The sequence below is a fragment of the Pygocentrus nattereri genome, chromosome 15, assembly GCF_015220715.1.
Source record: "Pygocentrus nattereri isolate fPygNat1 chromosome 15, fPygNat1.pri, whole genome shotgun sequence".
NCBI classification, from domain to species: Eukaryota; Metazoa; Chordata; class Actinopteri; order Characiformes; family Serrasalmidae; genus Pygocentrus; species Pygocentrus nattereri.
In genome coordinates this window covers 15,008,013-15,029,238 of record NC_051225.1, presented here as the reverse complement: position 1 = coordinate 15,029,238, position 21,226 = coordinate 15,008,013, and the positions used below count along the sequence as shown (strand labels likewise).

Sequence of the window (21,226 nt, the reverse complement as noted above, 5' to 3'; positions counted from 1 at the left end):
TTGCCACCATTCTTTTCGCTATGCCTTTTAGCTGCCTTCTTCTTCTGAATACTCTCCTGGACTTCCTCATTCCACCACCAACTTTCCTTGTCTTCTTTCCTCTGACCAGACGAAACACCCAACACATTTTTGCCAGTTTCTCTCACCAGCTTAGCTGTAGTTTCCCAGTCCTCAGGTAGCTCCTCACTGCCCCCAAGGGCCTGTTGCAATTTTTCCCTGAACTGCCTGCAACCATCCTCCATCCATGCAGTACAGTAAATGCAGAAGTACTATTGGTTAATAGTATAGCAGCATAATGTTCAGGTAACATCTTAAATAAACAGTAACAGTATAAATATATAAATATACTAGAAATAAGGCTTAGTCAGAGATGAAATGCATAGCATACAGTCCTCTAAACTAGTGGAGCTCAGTGTGTAGTGTGCCGGGTGATCAGGCTGATCATTAACAGACTGTAGTGTTGTTGTTAAGCTCAGGTCGATGTTGCCGGTGTGACTAGTTTTACAGCTCGGGGATAGAAACTGTTCTTGAACCTGGCGGTTCTGGCTCGGATGTTCCGGTATCATCTTTCTGGATGGCAGAGGATGGAACAATGGGTGGCTGGATTAAGCTCAGGTCGATGCTGCCGGTGTGACTAGTTTTACAGCTCGGGGATAGAAACTGTTCTTGAACCTGGTGGTTCTGGCTCGGATGTTCCGGTATCATCTTTCCGGATGGCAGAGGATGGAACAATGGGTGGCTGGGATGTGTGGGGTCTAAGGATATGTTGGTGGCTTTCCTCTCACATTGCTCGTCATATATGTCCTCTATGGGTGGGAGGACAGCTGCGGTGATGTGCTGAGCAGTTCTGACCATCCTCTGCAGGGCCTTGTGTTCAGCAGCAGTGGCGCTGCCGTACCAGACGGTGATACAGCTGGTCAAGATGCTCTCCACTGTGGCTCTGTAGAAGATGCAGAGGAGCTGTTGTGGCATGTTGACTTTTTTTAACCTTCTGAGGAAGTGAAGGCGTTGTTGGCTTTTCCTGATGATGTGGGATGTGTTGAGCGACCAGGTGAGATACTTGGATATGTAGACACCAAGACATTTGAAGCTGTTCACTCCGCCATCGCCCCCTAGATGCTCAGTGGTGCATGCTCTCTACTTCCCCTCCTGAAGTCAACAACCAGTTCTTTGGTTTTGCTGATGTTGAGGGAGAGGTTGGCAGCACACCACTCTGTGAGGAGCTCGACTTCCTCTCTGTACAGTCCTTCATCATTGTTGGTGATATTGCCTATGATGTGGTGTCATACGCAAATTTAATGAAAGTATTGGAGCTGTGTTTTGGAGTGCAGTCATAGGTGTACAGTGTGTAGAGCAGTGGTGAGAGGACATAGCCTTGTAGACAATCTGTGCTGAGTGTGAGGGAGGGGGAGGTCTGTTCACCCATCCTAACACACTGGGGTGTGCAGGTGAGGAAGTCCATAATCCAGCTGCACAGGGTGTGACTTATTCCAAGTGTGTTGAGCTTGGAGACAAGTCTGGAGGGGATGATGGTGTTAAAGGCGGAGCTGAAGTTGATGAACAGCATTCTCACATAGGTGTTAGTTCCTTCCAGGTGGTTGAGTGCAGTGTGCATTGCCAGTCCCCATATATATTTACACACACACACACACACACACACACACACACACACACACACACACATATATATATATATATATATATATATATATATATATATATTTAAGCCATTTTAAATAAAACCCTTCTGAATGACTTTATTTACTTGTTAATGATGGAATTAAGCAGAAATGTTGAAAATCTGTGGAATTCACTTTTTACTCAGCACAATACAGACCACTCAGGAACCCAATTTTTGACTAATCTGTTTTGCAGTAAAGCTAAGATTCCTCAACCATTTTCATTGCATGGCTGAAAATATAAAAGATTTCTAGGTGATTTTGTCTCACAACACAACACTAAGGCTTAGAGTAAGGAAGGAATATGAAGAACAGATCAACCTAAATAACTGTATATTGCTTTGTATAGAGAACACACAATAATGAAAATGCTATCTGAGTAAGGCTTCAGACAGCATCAAGTAACAGAATCTTGTTGTATTGCTTGCATTACTGACTACTGACCATAAATCTGGTCTCGTGGAGTTTCACAACATTAAAAATACACCATATCAAGATCAGTGGTGGGCAGTAACTAAGTAAATGCAATTAGTTTCTGTACTTAAATACTCTTTTCGTGTATCTATAATGAGGTTTTTTCATTTTGGGCGACTCTTTACTTTCACTCCACTACATTTCAAAGTCAAATATCTGACTTTTTCCTCCACTACATTTTGAGAAATCTGTCGTTCCTTTTGGTTTCTGTGTGTATAAATATGTAACATGTCAAAATGAAAGAAGAGCAAAGCAAGGACACAAATCAGGGCACAGCGGTCACTTTGTTTTGAGCTTGTTTTGACCTGTTGGTCATACCGACCCAGTGCAGCACACGGTTCAACATCAGCGCAGCAGTGTAAAATTTTGGGAGAGTCTATTCAACATAAATGATGAACTAACCTAACTTTGTGTAAATAGAGCACAATATAGAAATACGTCCACATATGCAGTCGTGACTGACGCGTCTTTTTTCTGAATTTCTACAAACACCATTTCATTTTATAGTAAATTAGTTTGGGCTGGTTTATGTTTATGAACAGAGACCTACAGATCAACATAGTAAAGGAAACTCATTTGTGATCCTGAGTTTAAAGCCAGTTTTTATTAAACTTAAACTTGTAACTAAGTTGTAAATAAATCTTAAACTGAAACTTTGCTTGTTTGTAAAAAGTGATGTCAGGGCCACTCGGTTCTACCTGATGGAAACTGTTTGCCTTCAGTGTTGTGTGCTTATGATCATTTTAATAAACATCAGCGTCACTAATTAATGACATTCTATTAAAAGACTGGTTTACCAAGAGAGACACTGGAGGATTTTCACCTAAAATGAATTCATGATGCGAGTCTTGTTATAAAAATGATAACAGGACATTAGAGCCATGATTAATATTTTAGTACTTTTATTTTCAATACTTAAGTACATTTGAAGATAAATACTTTAGTACTTTTACTCAAGTGGAGGTCTAAAGAGAGGAACTTCTACTTTTACTGGAGTAATATTTTACCTTGGGTGTCTCTACTTTAACTCAAGTACATTGTTTGTGTGCTTCATCCACCACTGATCTAGACTAACACTGATGGAAAATACAGTAAGTAAAGACATTTCTAAAGCATTTGCTTCTTGTGAGCTAAACATGATATTCTACACTCACAAATGTTCAAATTTTGAGCAAATGAGTGTTTTTAGAGGAGTGCTGTTCCAGTTTAAATCACTAGAGGGCGTACAGTATCACTGTTTGTTTGACCTATTGATCCTTGGATATGATTTTTCCCCCAGCTGGTTTTCTAACAGGCCAAACAAATTCAGTTTAGTGATTAGTGGGGTGAACTCAGGCTGTACCTCAATTAAACTTGTTGTAAAACGGCTCTTAAAAGCTAAACTATCCATTCAAACCTGACTGAAAAATGTTTCATATTTCTCTCAGTTTGATTACTCAATGATCAATCACCAAAGCAGAGGTCACTGACTTAATGGTTACAATTAGTGACCACTGGTATCCTGTAAAACACCTTTAGATGCTATAAGAAAATCAACAAATCCATCTGGAATCCATCACAGACCAACATATAAACTGTTCCATTGTGACTTCAATCCATCAAGAAATGCCAAAACACATTGCAAAACCACTAGGGATCAACAAAAACACTACATGGTTTCTATGTTGTTTCTCAGCAGGGCATTTGGACTATTGTGTGGCTACATGAACATTCAACTTGTATATTCATCACTGCTCAGGGTGGGAGGGGGCACTTTTATGGGAATGCAGCTAGTTGGATTGAATAGGAGCTGTTATGGTTATGAAGGGTAACTCCATCACTTTTTCAAAATGTTGACATAATTAAACAGTTAAGATGTAAATGAGGCCATTCAGAGTGGTTTGATGTGAAATGTTCTGTTCTAGAGAAATTTACTGCGTTAGAATTGCTCACAGTGGTCGTGATAGTATCCAAACATCTGAATTTAATGCCTCTAAAAGCTTCCTCACAGAACATTATGGCACAAAATGGCTATGAATATGCTGCCAGATGCCTGCAAGACCAAGTTTTGGCCTAAAACGTCTTGTTAATCCAATTATTTTAATCCGTTCATGGTGGAGGGGTACATGGAAGGTGCTGTAAGGTGAAATAGATTGCAAAAAAAAACATTTTTTTTTTCATATCATTCACTATTTTATCATCGACATTACATATAAAGAAATCAGAAGACTTGTGTACGTTCACTGGTGGTTTTAGATAGTCAATTAAGTGGCTGTATTTGGGTTGTATATATTGTGACCCCTGATTCCTATCACCCTCACTGTGAAGACATCTGAGTCTGGAGATTTCTCTACAATAGGTTGTTTTATATAAAACCACTCTGAATGACTTTGTTTACTTGTTAAAGATAGAATTATGCATATATTTTGAAAGTAGGTGGAATTTCCCTTTAACCCAGCACAACACAGATCACTCAGGAACCCAATTTTTGATTAAATGCTCAACCAATATTGCTCCACTTGATGAAACATGTGTATTACTGTATATAATAATGATATTTAGAATGATTTAAGCACGACTAATCTACTTCGCAGCAGAGCTATGATTCCTTAAGCATTTCTGCAGCACTGGACGAAGCACACAAACCACGTACTTGAGTTAAAGTAGAGACACCCATGGTAAAATATTACTCCAGTAAACATAGAAGTTCCTCCCTTTAGACTTCCACTTGAGTAAAAGTACTAAAGTATTTGCCTTCAAATGTACTTAAGTATCAAAAGTAAAAGTACTATAAGATTAATTATGGCTCTGATGTCTTGTTATCATTTTTATAACAAGACTTGCTTCATGAACTCATTTTAGGTGAAAATCCTCCAGTGTCTCTCTTGGTAAACCAGTCTTTTAATAGAATGTCATTAATTAGTGACGCTGATGTTTATTAAAATGATCATAAGCACAAAACACTGAAAGCAAACAGTTTCCATCAGGTAGAACCGAGTGGCTCTGAAATCACTTTTTACAAACAAGCAAAGTTTCAGTTTAAGATTTATTTACAACTTAGTTACAAGTTTAAGTTTAATAAAAACTGGCTTTAAACTCAGGATCACAAATGAGTTTCCTTTACTATGTTGATCTGTAGGGCTCTGTTCATAAACATAAACTAGCCCAAACTAATTTACTATAAAATGAAATGGTGTTTGTAGAAATTCAGAAAAAAGACGCGTCAGTCACGACTGCATATGTGGACATATTTCTATATTGTACTCTATTGTGCTGCACTGGGTCGGTATGACCAACAGGTCAAAACAAGCCCAAAACAAAGTGACCGCTGTGCCCTGATTGGTGTTCTTGCTTTGCGCTTCTTTCGTTTTGACATGTTACGTTTTTAAACACACAGAAACCAAAAGGAACGACAGATTTCTCAAAATGTAGTGGAGGAAAAAGTCAGATATTTGACTTTGAAATGTAGTGGAGTGAAAGTAAAAAGTCACCCAGAATGGAAAAACTTCAGATACACAAAAAGAGTACTTAAGTACATTTCTGCCTGCAAAATAACGTGGATTTCTCCGTCTCGCTCAGGATCACCAGGCGGAAAACGTCTGAATAAATCCCCGTTTAGCGGTGACTCTCTAAAGAGGGGACACAACAGTGCAGGTTGACGTCATCAGCGACTGCCACGAGGTTAGGCGCAGGCCGCAGCACCGCTCTTACAGCCGTGTGTTAGTCCTCCTCCGCCGGACTGACACGTAGCAGGAATGTCGTACATGCACCGCTTCCCGCCGTCGCCACGTTATTCAGACGACATAAATATAACAAAGCGAAGCCAGGAATTAAAACATGTATGCAGTTTAGAGCGGACAGAGTCTCAATAAACGGGAAAAACACCATGGACAAGCGGCTAGGTTAGCTAAGCTGTAGCTTCCTGGCTCGTCACTTTATTGCGGTCACGTCACTGACCTGAATGAATGCGTCGCTAGGTCCTGACACATCAGACAAGCATTAAAAACAAAAAAACTACTTATATTTGTATTTCAGTTCAGAGCGTTTAGGCTAAACAGTGTGTGTGTGTGTGTGTGTGTGTGTGTGTGTGTGTGTATGTGTTTGTGAGTGTAATTCCCTGCCGTCCTTCCTGCGCCTTGAAGTTTGGGAGACTGTTCACAGTAACCTTCCGCCTGCAGTAGAGGTGCTGAGGCTAGCGCCACCGCCATTTTGAATGTCTGGTCTGTTCCTCCCTCCTTCGCCCGCAGAGAAGATTCCAGTTGTTTTCTGGTGTCATTACGGCTGGTGAGTACAGTGTCTGTTCCGACTTGAGAGATAAGCAGCTTGTTTGACGGTTCGTGAGGTCGGGACTCGTCCGGCTGTCCTGTCCGGAGCTGTAAAGGCTGGATAAGAAGAAGGGGGTCGGGAAGTGGAACAAGCTGAAGGAGCTCTGAGGTTAGCCAGCCAGCCAGCCAGCCAGCCAGCCAGCGAGCGTTACAGACTCAGCCGCTGCTGGGCTGGCCAGGGACACAGCGGTGCTGTCATTCACTACATAGTTGTTGAGCTCTCTTTCTAAGCTCAGTCGCAGCTACACCTCAGCCAGGCTGCCTAACGCTGCACGTACTGGTTCGTTAGCTGGCTGGCTAGCGGTCGCTACTGATAGGACACCAGGCGTGTCCACAGTGACTAACCTTAGCCGTGCTTTGCCCCAGAAAGCGCTACATGTCCGTGTTAACGTTAGTCAGCCGGTCCCACACGTTTCCTCACAGTAATGTGGCTATTTTCACCGGATAAGACAGCCAGGTTGGCTAACGTAGCGTAGCACAGTCAACCTTAATCCCCAGCCAAAGCAGCACTGGTCGGAGGCCTGGCTAACGTTAGCCAAGTAGCTAACCTAGCGAATCGCTTCCTAGTAGGAAAAAATGCAGCCAATCGATCCACTACTCGACCAGATCGTGAAAACAGGCAGATACGTTCATAAACCGCTTTTTCAAAGCGGAGTTGGCTTGTTGGGGCAACCTATCGGGCGTATTTTGGAGCTGTCGGGAGTTGATTTGAGTCTGTGCTGCGGCCTTGTTACGCTACCCTGGGTTAGGTGTGTAGACTAAGCTGCTGAAATGCGAGTGTTTTCGTGTAAGTTGGCTTTAATTATACAAACACTACGTTTTCATGCTCGATTCGGGCTGCGGTTTCCAAAGAAATATTCCAAGTATGCTCATAAAAGCGTCGCATCGCTGGCCGCGTCGGTGTGTTCACGTTAACCAGGGAACAGGTCTCGAAAGGAAGTGGAAGACCACTGTTTGTATGTAACCCAGTGCTAAATCAACGGAGGTGGATCTTTTATATACGAGAAAGGGGGGGGGGGGGTGTTAACCCACACGGATGAATGGGTAGCTGCAGGTCAAGCCCTGTATGGTAAAGTCAGCCTGCAATGTTGTTTGATTACAGGGAATTGCACTTTTGCATGTCCTGTCATGGAATAAAAGCCAGGAGTTTTATTTGTAACCATGTACATCAAGCAGTGAATGGATGAGGGTTGTTGCTTTGGTATAAAACCCAAAAAATAATTTTGAGTTTAAAAAGGAGCAAGCATATAATTACAGTTTTCAGGATGCAGGCAGGAAAATGTTTAGTTTTTTGTGTAGCTTGATTTTCTCCATCATCATCATCATTACTTTTATTCATTTAGTAGCGCATTTCCCTTCTCAAGGACATTTTACAATCAAAGAACATCAACACGTTAAACAAAAGAGCAGTACAGGTAAACATTCAAGTATAAATGGAACAACGACAGCACAGTGAAAACAAGTACGTCTTTAACAGAGATTTGAATGAAGACAGAGAGGTTGCATCCTGAATAGACTGGGTATTCCATTCTAGTATTCCATAACTAGAAACATGAAGAAGGCCTAGACTTTGTGATCTCAGAAGCTCTGCCAAGTATTGAGGAGCCAGACTGCAGAGCTTTGTGTTATGAGGAGAACTTTGTACTGGACACAGAATGGACAGGGGTGATATGGTCAAACTTGTACATACTGTAACCAAGTGAGGATTCTGACAGGGAGGCCAGGAAAGAGAACATTGCAGTAGTCCAGCTGTGACATCACTAATGCACGCACAGGTGCTTCTACGTTGGCTGGGCTGAGAAAGGGTCGGAGGCGAAAAATATTGTGAAGATGGAAAAATGCTGTCTTAACAACAGAATTGGTGTGGATGTCGAAAGAGAGCATAGGGTCAAAGATAACTCCGAGGTTGTGGACGTGGTGGTGTTACTAGAATCCCATCGATATTGATGCCAAGGATGTCAGCTGTGTGTGATGAGCGTGGACTGTCTCCCATTAAACCCTGGTTTTGTGATGGTGTCCCCAATTGGCCTACATCAGTACTGAATGGGACCGTGTCACTTGGTTGGTTCCCTTGAGGGTTTCGGTTGTTTATGTTCCTCTTCTGGTTGCCAGGCTCATCCTCCATCTGACCAACCCCTAATTCTCCAGAGGCAAAGGTAGACTGCTTAGGTGAACGATTGAAAAACTAAAGAATCCAGCTAAAAGCAATGATGTGCTGCCACTTTTATCAATTAATCTCCCTTCCGAGTACAAGTTGAGTTTGTGTGTAGAGTTTAAGTGTTAAGTGTACGAGCTAAGTGTGTAGGCTTACAGCTTGGCACAGCTTGCTTTCCATGGACACTTTGACCAAATGACCCAAAGCCTGCAGAAAGAAATGATGGAGGGTCAGAAACATGGTGGCATAGTACTCGTTTTGTCCCGATTGCGGAGGTAAGGCCATGTAAAGCTGACTTTGGTGCAATTGGCCCTTGAGCTGTTGCTTTTCTTGCTGCTGTTGAGCATAAACCATCTGCACCTGTAGTTTTTCAGTTTATCTACTATGTGTTTTGCATGTTTTCTGAGTTGATCTGGAGGCCCTCTGCCTTTCCACTACACTTTTTTTAAAAATTGTAATTCAAATTAAATTTAGTGGTTGAAAACATGATTTGATAAGGAATGTTTTAAAAAAAAAAGAACAGATTTGAAAGCTCTTTCCAAAAATATTCCATTCATTAACATAGTTTCATAAACACTTATTTTGCTAGGAAAAATTAATTTTACCCATAGTTTGAATGTTAAATAAATAAATTCTTAAATATTAAGAGCAGACTGAAAATACAATAAATTATGTAAAAATGTGTTTCGTTGAGTGAGGGACTGGGGTACCAAACATTCTCATGGATGGGTCCACGCTTCATGGTAGTCATGGTTTAGATAATGCAGGGTTAATGATTAATATTCATATGATTAATATACACTCTTTTGGTGGGGTGTGTTTGAGTCAGGTCTCTGCTTATTTGCGCCCAATAATGAGTCACACATTTGTGGTATGTTGTCTGATCAAGACGTTTCTATCTTTGCCTTCAGGTCATTTACAGGTATTCGTCTGAACGCAGGCTGCTGCGGTGGACGAGGGGAGAAAAATTAATGTCGGAGTTTTCAGGAATGCAGAGGGTTATGACCTCCCATTTTGCTTTGTTCACTGAATTCTTACTTTATCAGTGCGGCCAAGCCTTATTGACTGCTTGCTTCACCAGGCTTCCCTTTCTTGTTTCCACTGCTTGTAAACCAACCTGTGTGTCAGACTCTTCCAAAGTGTTATTTGCCCTCGTGTCTGCTTTATAAGGCAACTTGGAATGGGGAATAGCTGAATAGCAGCCTGTCAGCACAGTCGGCAGTATGGAACTTTGGCCTGCTTGTTTGCTTCATTTGCATGTCCGTCCTTCGTGTCTGTTTTTTGTCAGCGACTGATAAACGTGTGCAGCAAAAAAAAAGGCTTTACGGTTGTTGCAGTGTGAACAGGGTAGGGTGTCTATTTGGAAGCAGTTTAGGTTTTTGAATGAGTTGTGGACAATCCGTGGACAATGATTGTACATACAGTACACCAGTCAGGCATAACATTATGACCACCTCCTTGTTTCTACGCTCATTGTCCATTTTTATCGGCTCCACTTACTATATTGGTGCACTTTGTAGTTCTACAGTTAGAGACTGTAGTTCATCTGTTTCTCTGATACTTTGTTAGCCCCCTTTTACCCTGTTCTTCAGTGGTCAGGACCCCCATGGACCCTCACAGAGCAGCTACTATTTGGGTGGTGGGTCATTCTCAGCACTACAGTGACACTGACTGGTGGTGTTAGTGTGTTGTGCTGGTCTGAGTGGATCAGACACAGCAGTGCTGCTCTAGTTTTTAAAGTCTCCACTCTTGGACACTCCTACCATCTCGGCCCACCTCGTAGATGTAAAGTCAGAGACGATAGCCTAGTTGATCTGCTGCTGCACAGTTTGTGTTGGTCATTCTCTAGTCCTTCATCAGTGGTCACAGGATCTCTTTATATAATGGATAATTAGAGTGCTTGAAAAGGAGCTCTATTGTTATCTCTCATACTTCTTATTATTCTTCCACACATTTCTGTGATTAATACAGCTCAAACTGCTTAACGCACAGTCTCCGTTCAAACTGTGTTTCGAAGGTCTCTGTGCTGTGACTTGTGCTATGTATTTTTGGAGTCGACCGGGTTGGTAGTTTTTAATAAAATTAAAAATCTCCCATAAGAATGTATGGCGGAATGTTCTAGAACTTCAAATTCTAACTGACATTGATGTCACAGCAGGCCACTCAGGCTCACAGACACAGCTGATCACGCAGGGAATCTGCTTTAAAATTTTTAAACTTTCACCTAGAAACATTTCAGTTTCAAACAGTAGAGAAACTTTTCCTTTCTGAAACCTCAAAATATCTTTATATAATAGCTTTAGTTATGACTGTTTGGCACTAGGCACAGAAAACTACCCCATTTGTTCCCATGTAAATTTCTCAATCAGAATCTGCTTATTTCAAGATATTCTCTGTGTTTAACTTGTCATAATTCAGACATTTTCTTCTCAATACACATGACACCAAAATAATCATCAATTATCTCACACCATCTATCCAGTTAAGCGATAGAGTAAACATTTATGTTATGACTGTTCAGAGGGTGCAAATCAGAACTCAAACAAGGCTTCTCCACTAAGAGTGATAAAGAGTGACATTTAATTTGAATGACTCCCCCTCCTCAAACACCTACATCTCTCCTTCTCTCACATACCACACAGACACGTATCTAAGGAGGTGTTCACCTACACAGAAACACACATAGGAAATGCACATCTAGTTTTAGTTGTGCTGTTGAAGAGGGCTGTGTATTTGTTTGCATTTACACTGTCCATTTAGCGAGACCTTTTCCTTGCAGCATCAACTGTTTCACTAAGAGGATGCGAGATGCTGAAAATGTCTTTGTTCAGCAAGTAATCACTGTACTTTCTCTCTTGCTGTAGCAGCTTAATTATGTGCTGCATGCTAACGGGTAAAAGAGCGGTGTTTATCTGTGACAGCAAGCCATGAAGCCTATCTCCTCACCTCAAGGAATAAACTTTCTGGGCTTGTGTTTGCCATCGTATCACCTGGTGTGATAAACAAAGATCTCTTAAGCCTCTTGAAGCTCTCAAGGCTTAAGTGTTTGGACTTGGTTCTACATATTTTTGTCTCATGTCTTGGCGTCCTCCATCTGATCATGTCGTATTTTTGCACACACATGTTATAGGGGTAATTTAGGCTTCGTTGGCATCTTTTAAATATGTATGCAACATCAGTCTGAACAGATCAGTTTCTAAACTGACCCACACACGCAAAAGAACAGCTTCACACGGCTCGTCCAGAGGTAAAGAGTCGAGACGGTCGATGATCGCCAGTTGCTCCGGGAGGTTTGTTTCATCTTCGCCAGCATCACAGGAGCTGTCGTGAAGTTCCAGTGGTTGACAGCTGGGCTCATCACCTAGAGTGTGTTCGAGTTCACCATAAAAAAGGTGCGGTCACTTCTTTGTTTTGTGTCCTCGGATTCTTTAAACTTTGTTTTCAGACTTTTAATTGTTCTGTGGCGCTGCAGGTTCGTTCTCCTGCAGCCGCGTTTGGACATTTCTTTGAAAAAGCTGCAATCTGAGTGCTGCAGCAGGGGGTGCTGTCTTAACTGCCATAGCAGTCGAGCAGTTGAGTCTCACCTAAAGACGGCTTACATGAGCATAAAGATATACGTTTATCACATTTCCATTTTAAGAGAAGAGGTGTAAAGCAAGTCGCTCACCTCTCCTGTCCACGTTTAGCTGTTGAGGCTGTTAGAACAATAGTAGATCCCTTTCCAATTTGCCCTCTATTGCCCCCTTCAGTACGGAGTGTTTTATCCACCATAGCAACATAATAAGGCACGGTGAGTTTGTAAAAAAAAAAAAAAAAAAAAAAAGTACTGTGAGTTTGCAGTGCGTTGAGCGACCACCGTTATTTGCATTTGCGTCAATGTGTCAAGTAGGTTTCGGGCCTGTGGCACCAAAAAGGGTTTTCCTATTGTTACAAGCTTGATGTCGTAAAAATAGAAGAAACCTTTTTGGTGCTATATAGATCCATACATAACACGTTTACCATGAATCTGAAAAGCTCTTTCACACTGCAAAGAACCTTTTAAGGTCGTATTTAGGCCACTTTTACCTGCTGTGTGAACAAAGCTTTAGTGACAGTCATTGTGTTTTCTCAATCGAAGTTTGAGCTGTCACGTTGGGAGAAAAATGTCATTCGTTCAGAGTCATTTCCTTTACGCCATCTCTGTGTTGCGTATACGTGTGTGTGTGTGTGTGTGTGTGTATAAAAACACATCTTTGCTGTCTCTGCCACGTAGCAGTTGTAGACGATTGACTCTCAATGCTGATTCCAACTGTATTCCTGAGGGCTTGGTTAAATGAGCCAACTCTCCCACTCCTATACCGTGCCTTCAGTACTCCAGCAGCATGTAGCCTACATTCACAGTTTGAGCTTAGCCCCTTAAATAGTTATGGCCCACCGGTGGGTCCAAAGTTTACCTACACACCTTTTATAATCTAAGAATACACTCTTTAACAAGCTACTTCTCCAAAGGTTCTTTATTAGTGAAAAGGATTCTGTATAGAACCTTGAACTCTTAGCGAAACCTTTTTGTATGACTAAAGGGTTCCTTGCAGTCTGAAAGGGTTCTTCAGGTTGATGGAGAAAGTGCTGTAGATGGTTCCTCATAGATCCTTTTTAAGAAGTGGCACCAAAAAGGGTTCTCCTATTGTTACAAGCTTGATGTTGTAAAAATAGAAGAAACCTTTTTGGTGCTATATAGATCCATACACAACATGTTTACCATCAATCTGAAAAGTTCTTTCACACTGCAAAGAACCTTTTTAATCATGTGAAGGATTTTTTGAGAGTTCATGGTTACATGGAGCACGTAGAACCATTTTCTTTATCCAAAGACCTTTTAAACAGCCATCTTTTTTAAGAGCGTAGCACAGTCAGTTTGTCTTGAAGTCCCTTAGTTACTGAATAATAAGTCTAATAAGCCTAGGATTTTAAGGGGTTGAGATGGACCCAAATCTGAGTTTTGGTGTGCCTGATGTGGCTCCAGACAGCACAGCCTCCATTTGCTGTGCTGCTCACCTTGCAAATAGGAGGCCGGTAAATGAGCTGTTGGCAGTGTGCACACTCTTTGTGTTCAACAAGGACAAGTAGATAGTTGTTTGGATCAGCTGCCATTTGTAGCCAGATATAGAGTCTGCAGTCTGCTCTTATTTGCACGTGTATCTTGGAAACATTTGGCTTAACACATTGTCACAAATCGGCGCTATTGAAACCTTTGTTAATGACCACCTGTGACCAAATGCCTTGTCAGTTTCTATATCCTTGTGCAGCAGGAAGTCCCCTGGTTTTCAGACTCCAGACTCACTTCATATCAAATGTTGTAGAAGCAGGTTGCTGATATTTCCCAGCCTACCCAGTTGAGTGTAAATAGATGAGAATGTAATCTTACCACTACGCATGTGCTTCTTTAATTTTTAATCAGGCTCCAGCACACTGAAACCTTAGTGCTCACCTCTGAAGGCCCATGAAGGAATGGAATTTCACACGTGGTTTCACTGTTATCCATCACACTGTTTGATTGTGACGGATGATCGATGATCCCTTTTTTAAATTTAATAACAAACCTTTTTTAAATTTAATAACATTATGACCACCTCCTTGTTTCTATGCTTGTCCATTTTATCAGCCAGTAGAGATTGGACTAGTCCATCTGTTTCTCTGATACTTTGTTAGCCCCCTTTTACCCTGTTCTTCAGTGGTCAGGACACCCATAGACCCTCACAGAGTAGGTACTATTTGGGTGGTGGATCATTCTCAGCACGGCACTGACACTGACATGGCGGTGGTGTGTTAGTGTGTTGCGCTGGTCTGAGTGGATCAGACACAACAGTGTTTAAAAACTCCAGCAACATCTCGGTGTCATTGCTGGACTGATAATAGTCCACCAACCAAAAATATCTAGCTAACAGCATCCTGTGGGCAGTGTCCTGTGCCCACTGATGATGAACTAGAAGATGACCAACACAAACTATGTTTACATCTACAAGGTGGACCGACAAGGTAGGAGTGTCTAATAGAGTGGATAATGAGTGGGCACAGTGTTTAAAACTCCAGTAGCACTGCTGTGTACAGAAGGGGAGACCAAGTTTTGCTCCTCGATAAACTTCAAGATGAGCGAGACATACAACACAATCAAGGCTACTATATATATAAAATATTAGTGATGGTTCTTAGTTGGGTGGATATATTGTAGATATAGATATTAGTAGATGTGCGTACCCTTTTAAAAAAATGGCTGCGACATTTGGAAAAATTATACACGGACGATAAAAATGCTTCGAATATGCAAATGTAAATCACAGGTCATAGATGATATTAGCTGTTAGGTTGCATGGAAGTTATGTCGTATGCAACTCGCAATGTGCAACTATTTGCCTTCACTGTGTAAAGCCTGCCTAACATTCACACGCAACTTGGCTCCCTAGCAAATTTCCGCCACATTTGAAAAGTAAAATGAAATCGAATAGTGACTTTTCAGCATTTCTTATCCTGTACTGCTATAATTCTAGTTAAGCAGCACTAATTATGATTTTGTTTTTTGGGGTGTGTGTGTGTGTGTGTGTGTGCGTGCATATATATTTATTTTTAAGTACTGGTGACATCTACAATATAATGAAGAAACATATTGCTTCTGTCATAACATGTCAACTTGTATGTCCCCCCACAGTTTTTGACATCATTCGATAATGCCTGTTGCTCTTTACATTGTGTGTAGATTTTGTGATGAATGCACCAAAAGAAATGGGCCAAAATTACTCAGAAAAAAGTCTGGTTCCATTGACTTACATTAAAAGTAAAGCTTGTTTTTTCCTTCTCCTGTAAAATTACCATTTTGGAGCTACAAGGTTTTGTTCCAGCAGCAGCGATATGATCATAGTATGGCACAGCCCCGGGTCAAGGTATAGTTTAAGCTGAAATATAACGTCAAATGAAACTTAAGTACTTTTGATGCTTCCAGTACCACAGTTGCCCATTGACAGAGTTGATTGATAGCTGCTTGCTTGATGGCTGTAGCCTGTGACTGCTGATGTTTTGGAACGAGGTCTCATTTGTCTTTGTAAATGTGCCTAATGTTACTACTTCAGTGGCTCATTGGATCACATTGTGTCTTCATTGCAGAGGATGCCAGCTCCGATCAGACTGCGGGAGCTGATCCGGACAATCCGGACGGCTCGGACCCAGGCTGAGGAGCGAGAGATGATCCAGAAAGAGTGTGCTGCCATCAGGTCATCTTTCAGAGAAGAAGACAACACGTATCGCTGTAGAAATGTGGCAAAGCTGCTGTACATGCACATGTTGGGGTACCCAGCACATTTCGGGCAGGTAAATCAAATGGTCTGCTGAACACTGATTTCTAGTGGGACTGCTAGAGGGTGTCTAATGTCGTGTCTCATCCTTTTTTTTTTTTTTTTTTTTTTCTCAGCTTGAGTGCCTGAAGCTGATCGCATCACAGAAGTTCACAGACAAGCGAATAGGGTACTTGGGGGCCATGTTGCTGTTGGATGAAAGGCAGGATGTCCATCTACTTATGACAAACTGCATCAAGAAGTAAGCAGTTGGCAACAACTAGGCTCATTTTACTGTTCGTCTGTCAGACGCAGCCAGCTGTCTGGTTGCTGAAGCTTCAGATAAGATGTGAGGAATGGGTTGAGGGTGTGAAGTGCAGTATGTGCTGCTTTAAAAAGTAGTTATCACTCCTCTGATATTCTGCACTGCTAGGCACAGACGTGGGCCTAATATCTGTGTCAGTAGCTTTGTTTTACCTACTTCTTGCTTCATGTCTGCACTTCTGAAACATGGATTTAGTGGTCCCTCACATTGTGTTACCCTTTTGTTTCTGACTCATCTTTCTGATTTTCTCTCTTTGCCTTTTTGTATCCTTTGCAGTGACCTAAATCACAGTACACAGTATGTCCAGGGACTGGCCTTGTGCACCCTGGGCTGCATGGGTTCATCAGAAATGTGTCGTGACCTGGCAGGGGAAGTGGAGAAGCTCCTCAAAACATCAAACTCCTACTTGAGAAAAAAGGTAGTTCTCTGCCTCCACTTCCTATGCTCAAATGTAGCTAATGTTGTCTGTTTGAACCTCTGGATATGTGAACGTTGAAGAAAATGAGACTCTGTCCCCACAGGCAGCGCTGTGTGCAGTTCATGTCATTCGCAAGGTCCCAGAGTTGATGGAGATGTTTCTGCCTGCAACAAAAAACCTGTTAAGCGAGAAGAATCATGGTGAGAGACAAAAGCCCAATCCCATTTCTTCTTATACCCCAACCCCTTGTTTTTGAGTGTCACCCTAACCCATGGGGGGAAGAGTTACAAGGGCCCTATGAAATGGGACCCTCAACTTGAAAAACAAAAAAAACATTGTTTTATTATCAGCTGCTAGCGCTGCTCTGTAGGCGACCTGGCCCGACTTCACTGACAGCAGAGGAGGGTAAAGTTCAGCTCCTCACTGCTGGGCTTTAGTTACATTTAGGGTATCATAAGCTTTCAAAGAGGGGGGGCAATTAATATCACCCACCACTAATTCTTCAGTGAAATGAAGCTGAAGTCAAATATTCACCAGATTTTTGTTCGAAATTTTCCCGTTCCACCTTAAATGGTGCAGCAGTTACAATCTGTCGTTCAGGCGTCAGAACTGCTGGATTATTTAAGGTGTAATGGGAAAGTTAGTTAGCCAGCTACCGAGACGTTAGCATGCTATAAGCACCAAAAAGAAATTGTGTGTTTTTTATATATATATATTGACAATCAATTTCACATGCTGTTGTGCAAATGGAATAGACAACAGGTGGAAATTATTGGCAATTAGCAAGACTCACTCAATAAAGGAGTGGTTCTGCAGGTGGTGACCACAGACCACTTCTCAGTACCTATGCTTTCTGGCTGATGTTTTGGTCACTTTTGAATGTTGGTGGTGTTTTCACACTCGTGGTAGCATGAGACGGACTATGAGACGATACAACCCACACAAGTGGCTCAGGTAGTGCAGCTCATCCAGGATGGCACATCAATGCGAGCTGTGGCAAGAAGGTTTGCTGTGTCTGTCAGCATAGTGTCCAGAGGCTGGAGGCGCTACCAGGAGACAGGCCAGTACACCAAGAGACGTGGAGGGGGCCGTAGGAGGGCACGAACCCAGCAGCAGGACCGCTACCTCCGCCTTTGTGCAAGGAGGAACAGGAGGAGCACTGCCAGAGCCCTGCAAAATGACCTCCAGCAGGCCACAAATGTGCATGTGTCTGCACAAACAGTTAGAAACCGACTCCATGAGGATGGTATGAGGGCCCGACGTCCACAGATGTGCTCACAGCTCAACACCGTGCATGACGCTTGGCATTTGCCAGAGAGCACCAGGATTGGCAAATTCGCCACTGGCGCCCTGTGCTCTTCACAGATGAAAGCAGGTTCACACTGAGCACGTGACAGAGTCTGGAGACACCGTGGAGAGCGATCTGCTGCCTGCAACATCCTTCAGCATGACCGGTTTGGCAGTGGAGCAGTAATGGTGTGGGGTGGCATCTCTTTGGAGAGCCGCACAGCCCTCCATGTGCTTGCCAGAGGTAGCCTGACTGCCATTAGGTACCGAGATGAGATCCTCAGACCCCTTGTGAGACCATATGCTGGTGTGGTTGGCCCTGGGTTCCTCCTAATGCAGGACAATGCTAGACCTCATGTGGCTGGAGTGTGTCAGCAGTTCCTGCAAGATGAAGGCATTGAAGCTATGGACTGGCCCGTCCATTCCCCAGACCTGAATCCGATTGAGTACATCTGGGACATCATGTCTCGCTCCATCCACCAACAGTCTATTGCACCACAGACTGTCCAGGAGTTGGCAGATGCTTTAGTCCAGGTCTGGGAGGAGATCCCTCAGGAGACCATCCACCACCTCGTCAGGAGCATGCCCAGGTGTTGTAGGGAGGTCATACAGGCACGTGGAGGCCACACACAATACTGAGCCTCATTTTGACTTGTTTTAAGGACATCACATCAAAGTTGGATCAGCCTGTAGTGTGTTTTTCCACTTTAATTTTGTGTGGGACTCCAAACCCAGGCGTCTATTGGTTAATAAATTTGATTTCCATTGATGATTTTTGTTGTCAGCACATTCAACTTTGTACAGAACAAAGTATTCATTAAGAATATTTCATTCATTCAGATCTAGGATGTTATTTGAGTGTTCCCATTTATTTTTTTTGAGCTGTGTGTGTGTGTATATATGTATATATGTGTGTGTGTGTATGTATGTGTGTATATATATATATATATATATATATATATATATATATATATGTGTGTGTGTGTGTGTATATATATATATATATATATATATATATATATATATATATATATATATATATATGTGTGTGTATATATATGTGTATATGTATGTATATATATATATATATATATATATATAAATATAAATGAGTTCTTGTTATGAAGAAAACGACTATAATACATAGAAGTGACATGAAGCTAAGACAATACAGTGGTTATCATAACTTCTTAAGTTACAAAATCTCACATTTATGGGTTTGGTCATTCACGCAGCAGTCTTGACGGTTTTCTTTTTTTTCCCTCATCTCTGTTTGGAGTCACTGAAAAACCTCAGTGTGGAGGGTCATGTAGCTCTAAGACTTCACCTCACCCTTGTATTTCAACAAAAATCGGCACACCCTATCCCCTAGACATGAATGAGCAAGACAGAGGGCTAAGGGCTCAGTGGTAGGGACAAGGGGTGAAATGGGACTGGGCTAAAGTCTTACTGTAAGTTGTTTTGTCGTTTTAGCCTTTGGATTTCAGGGTTTTATTTTTTGTTTGCTTTTCTTAATCAAAGGAAACATTTCTATCTTTATCTGTTAACATCAGTTTCTTGTTTTACAAAGCTGAATTTTTCTTTAATTGCTGTTTTATAATATAGGTGTTCTCCACACATCTGTTGTCCTGCTCACTGAGATGTGTGAACGAAGTCCTGACATGCTTACTCACTTTAGAAAGGTATGTAGCCATGGTCTTTGCTCCATACCTCCGCAGTCATGGTGTTTTGGGGTGCTAACTGTAGTGCTGTTACTGAGTGTAATGGTGTTTTTTAGCAGTTTGACTTTTGAATAGTAGATGTAGACGTACTTTTCAGTGGAGGTGAATGTGGGCTCTCCTCCTCTTCTCCTCTTCTCACTGTGTGTACCTATGACTATGCTGTCCCTCAGCCTGAACTGCTGTGCCAGCACGCCCACCTCTCATACTCATGATCGTAACATTTATTTTAAGCTCTTCTCTGAAAGTGAACTCTCTATCTTCCAGTTCCCCCCCCTAACATCTACTTCATATTTTTTCTGTCATTTGTCTTTGTTACAATTCCTGCATTGTGTTAGAATGAAAAGGTAAGAGGACATTCTGGTTTCATAGCTGGTGCATGCTCTTAAAGAAACTCACCTCACCGTGGTCACTGTAGATGTAGTTCACTTCTTGGTTTTGAAGTATTTTCTTTTCTTTGTCTTTCTAAATGTTTTGAGGTGTGTGGCTTTTTTTTTTTTTTTTTTTTTTTTGGGGTTCTGAATGTCATCACAAAAATATGTATAATTTGCATACATGTTTCTGTAGTCCAGCATTCACCATTAGACTAATTTTAAATGCCATTCATTTGTTAGCCCTGTTATTTTGGTATGTTGGTTACCTCACGGGCACAGATCAAGTTAGGTCTTTGACTAAAACTAACATGGGCATAAATGTCAATGGAACAATGGTCATTAATGTCAATGGAACAATGGTCATTAATGTTAATTATGTAATTCATTGGGTTACAGATAAGGGGTCCTACACACTAGAGGCCGACAGAGCTGATGCAGCATCAGAAATACAGCCCTTCAATGTATGTCGGAGAGGACGCGGCATCAGCTCTATCGGACTCAAAACGTGTGTGTATACAGTGAAAAGACATGTCATTGAGCATCAGAAAAGTTCAAACCATTTCAACTTTTGCTGCAACGCATTCTGACTTAGAGGCAGAAGACGAATGAAAATCTATGATGGAAGACAGTAGCAGCACTGTGTACTCTTTTCCGGTTCTATATGAGTTCTTTACCTTCATGGCTGTTTTCTGCTTGGCTCTGTAAACACCCATCAGGCATAAGCTTACGAGCACCTCCTTGTTTTTTCGCTCCTTGTCCATTTTATCAGCTTCACTTACTATATAGGTGCACTTTGTAGTTCTACAGTTACAGACTGTATTCCATCTGTTTCTCTGCGTGCTTTGTTAGCCCCCTTTTACCCTGTTCTTCAGTGGCCTGGACCCCCACAGAGCAGGTAGTATTTGGGTGGTGGATCATTTTCAGCACTGTAGTGACACCGATGTGGTGGTGTGTTAGTGTGTGTTGTGCTGGTCTGAGTGTATCAGACACAGCAGTGCTGCTGGAGTTTTTAAATGTCTGTGTCACTGCTGGGCTGAGAAGTCCACCAACCAAAAATATCCAGCCAACAGCTTCCTGTGGGGCAGTGTTCTGTGACCAGATGTGCTATCGTCTGACTTTACATCTACAAGGTGGACTGACAAGGTAGGAGTGTCTAATAGAATGGACAGTGAGTGGACACAGTGTTTAAAA

At 42.0% G+C, this 21,226-nt stretch overlaps 1 protein-coding gene across 5 annotated transcripts in view; it reads left to right on the top strand.

Annotated features, from left to right (window-relative positions):
• Positions 1-5,879: 5,879 nt before the first annotated feature.
• Positions 5,880-21,226, top strand: part of ap1g1 (adaptor related protein complex 1 subunit gamma 1) — a 28,167-nt gene continuing 12,820 nt past the window's right edge. For 2 of the 5 annotated variants that reach the window (XM_017700689.2, XM_017700686.2), the window contains exons 1-7: positions 5,880-6,416; positions 15,747-15,950; positions 16,051-16,175; positions 16,515-16,656; positions 16,760-16,856; positions 19,549-19,625; positions 20,000-20,008. In XM_017700689.2, the coding sequence (XP_017556178.1) occupies positions 15,750-15,950; positions 16,051-16,175; positions 16,515-16,656; positions 16,760-16,856; positions 19,549-19,625; positions 20,000-20,008 (651 nt within the window). In that variant the 5' untranslated portion in view covers positions 5,880-6,416; positions 15,747-15,749. Of the gene's footprint in view, positions 6,417-11,126; positions 12,005-15,746; positions 15,951-16,050; positions 16,176-16,514; positions 16,657-16,759; positions 16,857-19,548; positions 19,626-19,999; positions 20,009-21,226 lie in introns of those variants that run through there. The other 3 variants (XM_017700687.2, XM_017700688.2, XM_037545229.1) reach the window with 3 other exon arrangements.